Consider the following 9,539-nt stretch of genomic DNA (forward strand, 5'->3'; position numbering starts at 1 on the left):
GAGCGACACACCATGGCAGATAGATTGTCAGGTAAACTGACGAAACACACTCCTTATGTTGTTGGGAACTTTGCAGTGATAAGATGCGCTAAAGTGCTCACTTCAGAAACAAATCTCTCTCACAGCTCCTGTCAAACTGTCGTAACACTGTGGCAATGAAAGAGATTACGCAGTGACAAGTCTAACTGCAAACACAATTGTAGCAGATGTAAACGTTCAGTCGCCCCATTCGTGCAATAGCAAACATGCATTGAAGTTTCTTACGTTTTTGTCGTGGGAGAAACGTGTCCACTCCTTGTCCGTTGGGCTCCTAAATGCATTTGTATGCATTTGTCCAGGCAGCAGAGTTCTAAGTGAAAACAGAATTCCACGCAAGAGGATACCGGTTCATGAGCTAGCCCTTGGTTACAGCCAAAGGAAGCGTAACTGAAAAAAGGCTGCCACCTCAGAGTTTCCTCATTGTGAGGAGTCCAGAAAGAGAGATTCCCAAATCTCTAAAAAATGTTCCCACAAGTGCGACGCGCATTCAGTAATCTCACTTCATTAACATACGGAGAAGCGCATAGTCTGCAAAAAATACAACGGAGCCACTGGGGAGCGTTGGGGAACAAAAAAAAAACGTGAATGTATTTACAGTGCGCATTAGAGGAATCCGTGTTGTGCTGGATGCAGTGCTTCTAAAAGAGGGGTCCACTGTAGACAGACAACCCCATAGCCGCGCTGTACCTCCAGGCGTCGGTTTCTGCATGTGCCTTGACTTGCACTGTTGCAAACGCCGCCGCACTCGCTGCAAGTACTAGCCGGTGTTGGGTTTCACCAATTACTGACTTGTGACATCACAGATCGGATCTACCTCTTACTTTACAGCAAATCATCAATGACCCATTGATACAATAAGCAACTGTGTAACTCCTTACAGCGGCAAGCTTTTGATAATAATAGTAGTAAAGTTGGTTTTGTTTTGACTTTTTGGCATAAATATAGCCTTGGTTTATTTAGGATGGCTTTATTGTTTTGAAAGAAAGATGGGGAACAAATAATGAGGAAATTGAAAAGTCTGCACAACATTTATCAGTCAGACCCCAAAAGTTTATTAAAAAAAAAAAGGCAATGCATGACTAAGCATTTTAGCTTTTAAGCTTACAAAATCCTTTCCTGTCCATTATACAGCCCATTATAGCTCAATCAAAAGACACTTATAGCTAATTTATTCTCTCAAGGAATGACTTGTAGCTCTTCAAAGGATTGTACAATATACGGATTTTGTCAGTTAGTAAAATTGCTGTCTAAGGCAGGTTCACAATCATCACAGAACATAGGCAAAGGTAGGCATAGTTAGAGAGTAGTGTTTCCTCGTTATTCTAGTCACGCAGACGGCCCCTTTAAATCTCCTTTGCCCTGAAAGAGGAGTCTTCTCAAGCCCAAGTCAGCTGAAAATTAGCTTGGGCTCACTTCCATGATACTTGCTGGGTCTGACAGCCCTGCTGAAGTCTTTAATCCCTTTGTGGAAGTGTCATCTCTGCTCAGTCTAATGCACAGAAATAAACGTAGCAGTGCTTCTCACGGACAGATGCAGAGACAGAGGCGGGGGAGGGGGAGAGGGAAATAGAAAGTCCTGTCGAGTTGGCAGAACAAAGTCAGGTCTGAAACAAGGTCAAAGTGTTCCACAAAAGAACATTTCTCAAGGCACACGTCTGGTGAGTGTTGTCGTAAAATGTGATCTTTATACACCCTAAGATCACCTAACATTGGAAACGTGTTGCTTCAGTGGATGACATTTTTACCTTGCGCTGACAAAAATCAAAGCATTTTTTAAATATACACAACAAGACTCCTACAATCCCTTTTCATCTAGCTTTACCCAGGAAGGCTTAGTTTATGAAACAGCAAATCCCGTCCCTCTCTGAGATTAGAGCGAGTAGTTATTTCCAGTGAAGTCTGCTTCACCCTCTGCTAGCTTGGAGCTGTCAGTGCATCCACACAGAAGAGGACTCTTGGATCGACCCCAATGTGACCCAATCTTTATTGCCATTGGCTGGCCTCAAAATAGCCCTGTTCCCACTCAGACCCCACACTAGCCACTAGCCAACGGCTTTTATAGCTTTCACACCCTAAGAATAACCACCCTAGATGGTTATATACTCATTTTATCTACACCTTTTATCAACCGGTGTCATAACAAACCTCCCAATCGAAGATTTTATCAGGCTTACATCTAATTATCATAGTCACTCATATCATTTATTAAATATTTAACTTTAGCCTGATACTGTGGTGTGTGGTGCTGTCGTGCCGTACGGATGAGTAATGTTAGATGCTAGATGTTCCTGGAAGTTAGTGAGTGAGAGAGAGCGCTCTCTGCTTGTATGCCAGACTTCCCTATCGCCGGGCCGCACTGTGACTCCACAGCCAGCCTGCCCCTCACGGAGCCCCCCGTCCAAAAACAGGATGCCGGGTCTCAAGGGTGTTTGCTGAATTTCGACATAAGAAGTAACCACAGCCACAAGTTTCCAGGCTGACCCATTAACCCAGAGCAAACATGCTCAGGTGAATCACAAAACATCCGAGAAGTTCTATGTGCATTGCGGTCACGTGGGGAAGCCAGCTGCTGTTGCGTTCAGGGAGGATGTGGCAAGCAGGATACACGGTGGATCTGTGGTGAAATCCCCGTAGTCACACTTAAACAGGAGAAAACCAAGAGGCAGAAAAACGATACGATGTATGGAAATGATGTTCACACTAGGCGTTACGAGTGCGCACATTCACGTGAATCTAAGTGTTATAAGCATGTTAATACATCTGTAATGGCGGTACGCTGACCATTGGTGTTTTCAGACGGGGAGCAACTGGACCCAGGTAAACACTCTTTCATTCCCACAGGGGTGACTGCAGATGAAGCACGTGCATGGTGACCAACTAATGGCTTACGCAGAGCAGGAGAGTAAATGCCTTGTCCAGATGTGTTTCCCCACATCTACATAAAAGCAAAGAGGAAGAAAAACGTTCTCCTATCATCACCTGACACAGAGAGCGAGACACGATAGCATGTTCCCTTCCACTCCGACAGGCTTTGTACTGTACCGTTACCGGAGCAATTATGCATTGACTTCGGATCAAATATTGTAATTGTACAATTGGACTTGCATTGTATTGTAAGTGTAGATCACACTGTATTTTTCAGAATAGAAATCGTTTCATTTCTATGTCTGTATGGACAGGCTAAGTTAGTGTGGGTTTGTGGGAATTACAGATGATTAGAGACTGTCCATCTACATAGGTTCAGACAAGCATCTTGCGGTGAAAATGGATTAGGGTGGCCTGTTAAAAAAGCAGAACCATTCAAAAAGTTCTTTCAAACTGGCTTTGCCTTTGAACTGAATGAAAAAAAAAAACAGTGTCCCATGTATCAGTGGTCCAGATGTGAATAAATGAGTCCATCATGTACATGATAATAGCATTTCACCAAGAGAACAACACGGATGGAGACCAAATGGAATCCATTACAACCCTCACTCTCTCTCCGCTCCTCCGTGGACTTGCTGACTGGACTTAAAAAGGAACTAAAAGGAAACTACACTCAGATGAAACTGCTTGTTCACCACCCCAGTGAACCATATGGTGATTCCCAACTCTGGATTTTCATTACTTATCCATGGATGACCAATAAATCTGCAGAAGCAGGCAGTCCAAAAGCCACAGTCGTTTTGGAGGAGACTACCTTTCCGAAAAACAATAGCCACGGGCAGTAAGTCAGCGCTGATGAGAATAGCATGTACGGAGCAGAAGACAAAATGTTAGACCATTATAGTCAGGTTACATAACCTTATAATTTGATCAGGAATGAGATGTTCAAGTGAACAAGTGGTCATCAAATCCTACTGAAAAGGGAGCACATTGGGAAATGAAAAATGCATGTGGATAAGTATACTCACAGTGAAGAGAATGCATGTCACTGTGCAAGTGTTGGAATGAATGCTTGGAGTGTGTGACTTTCTGTAGGTATTGTGTGCAATTGTATGTGTGTGTGTGTGTGTGTGTGTGTGTGTGTGTGTGTGTGTGTGTGTGTGTGTGTGTGTGTGTGTGTGTGTGTGTGTGTGTGTGTGTGTGTGTGTGTGTGTGTGTGTGTGTGTGTGTGTGTGTGCAATTGTATGTGTGTGTGTGTGTGTGTGTGTGTGTGTGTGTGTGTGTGCATTTGTTGAGGCATGAAAGCCAGAGTGGAGGTGAAACACTGGCTCAGTGTCTCTGAGGCACCCCTCCTACCCTCACACACACACACACACACACACACACACACACACACACACACACACACACACACACACACACCTCCTCTTCCCTTCCTCGCCAGCTCAGCCCCATGTAATAGGAACACCAGAGAGGCAACTTCCTACTCAAGTTGGATCCAAACACCATGTGGTTCAGGCGTGTATTGTCTTTCAGCCGCACGCCTCATAGTAACAGCTTGTAAATGTGGGGTTTGTGGAAACTTCAGCCTCTGAGGACCGCAGCGAGGCCAAAATCAGCTCAAGCCTGGATAAACAGAAATGAAGACAGAGAGAGCAAGGGATGAAATGATTGAAAATGTTCAAAATGGGGGGAGAAAGTCAGAATGCATCTCCCCCCAAACCCCCCCAACCCCCCCAACCCCTGCCTCCATCTCCCACCCCCTCCAGAAAGTCTGGACAGAGGATGGATTTTACCTGAGTGATTTAACGAGTGGCAAGCCAAAGAAGGGCTCCTTGTCTGATCCGTTGCCAGACAATTCATGCATGGTTGATTTTGAAGTACCCATCTCACTGACCACGGCCAGACTGCCGAGAGCACAGACCACACAGACCCCGCTCAGAGCAGGGCTTCCACCTCTCCTTGGCTCAGCGGATGACAAGAGAGGAAAACTGTTTTAACATTCACTTTCCAGCCGCTCTGCCAGGCCTGGACGGCTATGGGAACAGCATGTGACGGGACGGACGGTGAAGACTTCTGTGTGAATATCAGTGGCAAACAGATAATATATGACACAGACAATAAGTCAAGCGTGAGGGTTTTTTTGTTTTCTAATGTCACATGGTGATAAACTTCAAGAGCTGGGGGCTCGGAATGCCTTTCGTTGAAGGGTGAACCCAGACAAAGCAGTTGTGTTCTTCTTAACGTGAAGACACACGACCAAACAGGAGAAAGTAGCGAGTGCGTGTCCATGGCCAGCCAAACTACCATGTGCAGCCACCACAGTGACAGAAAATAGTCTTGTCTCTTTAATTAGCTCAGGTGCTGCTGTGTACTTCTGAGAAATCTCAAGGGATGTTATTTTGGTGCATGCATAGAGTGCTTGAGAGAACAGCTGGGCTGAGCAGACCAAACAGATGGCAGTGTAGAAAGTGGAAAGGTCTAGCCAATGGGTCTGTCTGTGAGTGTGATGTGTGTGTGTGTGTGTGTGTGTGTGTGTGTGTGTGTGTGTGTGTGTGTGTGGCCCCGAAAAAAGAGCCTCATGGATGTGAGGGTAAGGGTGGATGTGTTGGCGTTGACAGTCACCCCCAGGTGAGTGTGGAGGAATGCTTGGAGAGAAAGGAAAGCAGACCGCAGCTTGCTGAGGAGGTGAGGAAAGGAGAGAGCAATCATGGAAGAACAGACGGCTCTATTCTGTACAAGACAGTTTGACACTTGACACTACATTTAAGTCACTGATCAGATGGTGGTTCCCACAACAGTCAAGTCATATATTTCATCCGTTAGACACAAGCTTTTAAAACTCTCTGGGAAAATGAACTGCTTGATCCAGCTTGTGTGATTTCCAGTGTTGAGTTAGTGTGAGGTGTGGGGTACCTGTTGAATTACTGCGTGTTTGTTAAGATAGCCTGTGATTTAACGGCCAAACACTCATTTGGTCAAGCAAATTGTGGGTTATCAATAAGGTCATGAAACGAAATACTATGTCTGCTCATGATAAGGACTACTGAATTACAGAAAAACCAATCCAATGCTGTCTTTTAACTGGAATGGTATGATTAAGATGGGAAAATATAGCAAAATGGTCAAGCAACAACCACACAGAACCTTGCCACATGTCCTTGACCAACAGACAATCAGTAACTCTGAGACGGCCATTTTAGCACATATTAGCTGCGCGCTGAAACTGAAAGACTGAAAGATTTTTGCATTATTAATATATTAACATAATGAATTAATTAATATAAATTCTACACTCACTGTTCAAAAGATCTTTAGAAATTGCTCTGTAAATGCATTCTTTTCAAAAGAACACTATCTGAACACTGGATATCATTAAGACATCGCCTGAGACGGAGAGAATGATTTGAAACAAAGAGCAGCTTATAGCGTATAGCTTCTAGCCCCCATGACTCGATTGGAAACACTGTGGGGATGACATCCAAGCAGCTGATTTGATACGAGATTAAATAAATGTAAGCACCTGCGCGGAAATTGGCATAACTGACCTGAGGATAGTATCTTTGTACAGCACGTGAGGGGTTGATCTTTTGCGATCTGATTCAATCAGTCTTCAGCGACTGAAATCCCAAACATGGGAATGAAAACAGGATCTGATTCATTTATGCTGATTGAAAATAAACTCAATGTTGGCTGGATAAAAGTAAGCAAGAAAAACGAAGAAAAAAATGAAAATGGACTGTTACATCTTTGAGTGAAGGAGAAGAAATGCTTTGTGAAACTCTTACCAGACAAACAGACACGTCGTTCTTAGCTTTTGGGCTTCAGTTCTCCTTTGCGGTCCTTATGCTGGCTCATAGCACTCATTAACAAATACAAAAAATGAAAAGTAAAAACATTGAAAGCCCAAGCAGATTTCAGGATCTGACTGAGTAATCAAACCCTTCTCTGAGAGATGTAATGTGCTCTATGTAATTCATTCCAATATACAAGACATTGGCTACCTCAGACCAAAGCTAAATACCTTTAGACTAAAGACGACATAATGCAAAAGACTTCGCTTGCCAGAGAGTGCTGCCATGTTGATGTGATGTCGGCGAAGCTCGTCGTGAATGAAGCCAACACCGTTTCGCCTGGGCAGTGGCCTACTTGTGTGTGTGTGTGTGTGTGTGTGTGTGTGTGTGTGTGTGTGTGTGACCGACCAACACCGTTTCGCCTGGGCAGTGGCCTACTTGAACCAAACTCAGTAGACGCAATAATGTTTATGAAACATACTTTCCCTGAACTTATCTGATGGCAGAAAGTTAGAAAAAAAAAATTGCCAACATGGACTTCCAGTTTATTTGAAATATAGTGGAAGACTATGCTACTTGCTACATGCTCAATCTACTGTGTCTGATGCAACATGAGGCACCACTCAAGTCAAGCATCTTGTGGAGGTGAACTCTACCTTATTGAACTTATTGAAATAGGAACAGTAAATTCTAATGTCAGCTGAAGTCAACCATTATACGTTCTCCCTGCATTCCATTGAAGCAGACAAACTCCACTGTTGTAATAATGAAGTAGAAATGCCTTAGTTCAGGCTTTCAACCCAGGCTTCGGTGCATGATGTACAAAGGAGAGAAAGACAGGGAAAAAAAAGAAAGAAAAGCCATTACTACTCATCTCCTGGCTTTTATACTGTGGGTGTTTTTCGATTAGAAATTAATTTTCCATGTTCGCCTCTCTCTGTCTTGTACTGTTCCCTGGTGGTTACACTATCAAGTAGCAAAGCGATGATTTTGCCTGCTCTTACTTACCCTAGAGGAATAGCAGAGGACTTAAGTTCTCTACCAGAGACCCGGTCAATTATACTTTGATGGAAAATCTTTTTTTTTTTTTTCTGCCTTTTCTCACTGCATCTGCACAAAGCTCTCTTTAGGAAGCATTATATTCTGGAACATTCCTACCGTGCAGATATGCAACATCAATCTTCTCTTACCTGCCGTACACTTCCAATCACTCCTCCTGAACTGCAAGCTTTGCTAATTCTGTCCATTTATCGGCAACGGCCAAAACATAAAAATTCAAAGAACTAACTAAAACACTTGAAAAGGCCTATAACAGTCTGCCGAGGTTGCCATCAGCACCAAAAAGAGAGATCTGATTGAACTTTAACAATCCAGATTAAAAGCCCTCGGGTGAGAGTCTGCTGGGCTGCTGGTTACAATAAATGCTCCTAAAGAGTTCACAACAGTAATTTGATCAAGCTGCTGACTAAAGATAGATGTTTTCCCCCTTACAGCAACATACTGTGACGTATGCTAAGGCTGAGCCATGGGTGGCTTGAGCTTGTCTCTTCTCATACAGCATAAGGGCATCCATCTGCAAACCATTATTACCCCCAGAAAGTAACTTGGCCTACTTTTGCTAATTAGCATCGCTTGAGAAGCCTGATGGTGGAGGGAAATGGAGAAGCACCACTTTTAACAGCCCTCTGGCAGCAGGAGTCATCCCCTCAGACACTACAATGGGTGCACATTGCCAAATATGGAGGGCCTGCTTCTTTAGTGTTTTGTTGTGCAGACGGCAGAATAAACTAGTAGCTGCTACAATTGAATATGATTTCCAAAGACTCCAAAGAGAATTGGCGTGGTATGTATGTGCAGAGCCATCTAATCACTGCTGTTGTCGTCAAGAAGTTGCTCAATTAAGATGGTGGCAAAGGCATGATGACAAAAATAGTCCCAACTTCTTTACAGCGTCGTTAAAAGCCATTTCAAAGATGTTTTAAGTTGAAAATGTTATTTCATTTAGTAACCAGTCCTTACTGTCACACTGGCAGTGACTATGGAAGATAATATGCTATAGAGTGTTTATAATATTAATGTTAGAAGACTCACAGCCTTGTGTAGGGTAAACAGAAACACTAAACTTGCCTGTTCTGTCAATTAAATGTAAATTAAATGAAAATTATCAATGTGTTTGAAGTGCAATCCTTGAGTACTTGTAGTAGAGGGAACTTTGTTACCTCATTCCATGTTTCATTTAGGCCCAATTAGTCTATCAGTTTGTTCAGCCAAATTAACCGACAGCAATATGTGAGTTTCTTCTAAATTATACAGCATCCGCCATCTTACAGTCTATTAGTAACGCATGCCATTATTAAGCAAGACAGAAAAGACAACGCTTTTGAGCAATCTGCCAGAGTTTAATGGAAAAACTAAACACTGTAATTGAGATAAAGTCGTGTACTTGCCAACCCGACACAGTATTCAGCCTATACTGAGTGCTCTCTCTCTCTGTGTATCTAATTCTGCAGACAAACACAGCTCACGCAGCAAATTGAGCTTATTGGGAAAAGCTGTGCTGGATTAAAGTTTGGCTGTAAAGGTGCATTCTTTAGAATTACCTCATCAAATCCCCATCCTCATGGCTCATCACCGCTAGTCAGGAATCAGACCTGGCCTGCCGGGGCTCTGAGACTACAGCCATGTGTGCTGTGAAACATGGAGAGAGAGAGAGAGAGAGAGAGAGAGAGATAGAGAGAGAGAGAGAGAGGGAGAGAGAGAGAGAGAAAGAGAGAGAGAGAGAGAGGGAGAGAGAGAGAAAAGAGAGAGAAAGAGAGAGAGAGAGAGAGAGAGAGAGAGGGA

General features: G+C 43.5%; 1 protein-coding gene across 1 annotated transcript in view; it reads right to left on the reverse strand.

Moving 5' to 3' along the window:
• The window catches only part of LOC105907751 (collagen alpha-1(XXIV) chain), a 118,943-nt gene extending 118,204 nt beyond the window's left edge, over positions 1-739 (reverse strand). The window contains exon 1 of the mRNA XM_031574872.2: positions 265-739. Coding sequence (XP_031430732.1) covers positions 265-320 — 56 coding nt within the window. The 5' untranslated portion in view covers positions 321-739. The remainder of the gene's footprint in view (positions 1-264) is intronic.
• Positions 740-9,539: the final 8,800 nt, after the last annotated feature.

This window comes from Clupea harengus, chromosome 10, assembly GCF_900700415.2.
Source record: "Clupea harengus chromosome 10, Ch_v2.0.2, whole genome shotgun sequence".
NCBI lineage: Eukaryota > Metazoa > Chordata > Actinopteri > Clupeiformes > Clupeidae > Clupea > Clupea harengus.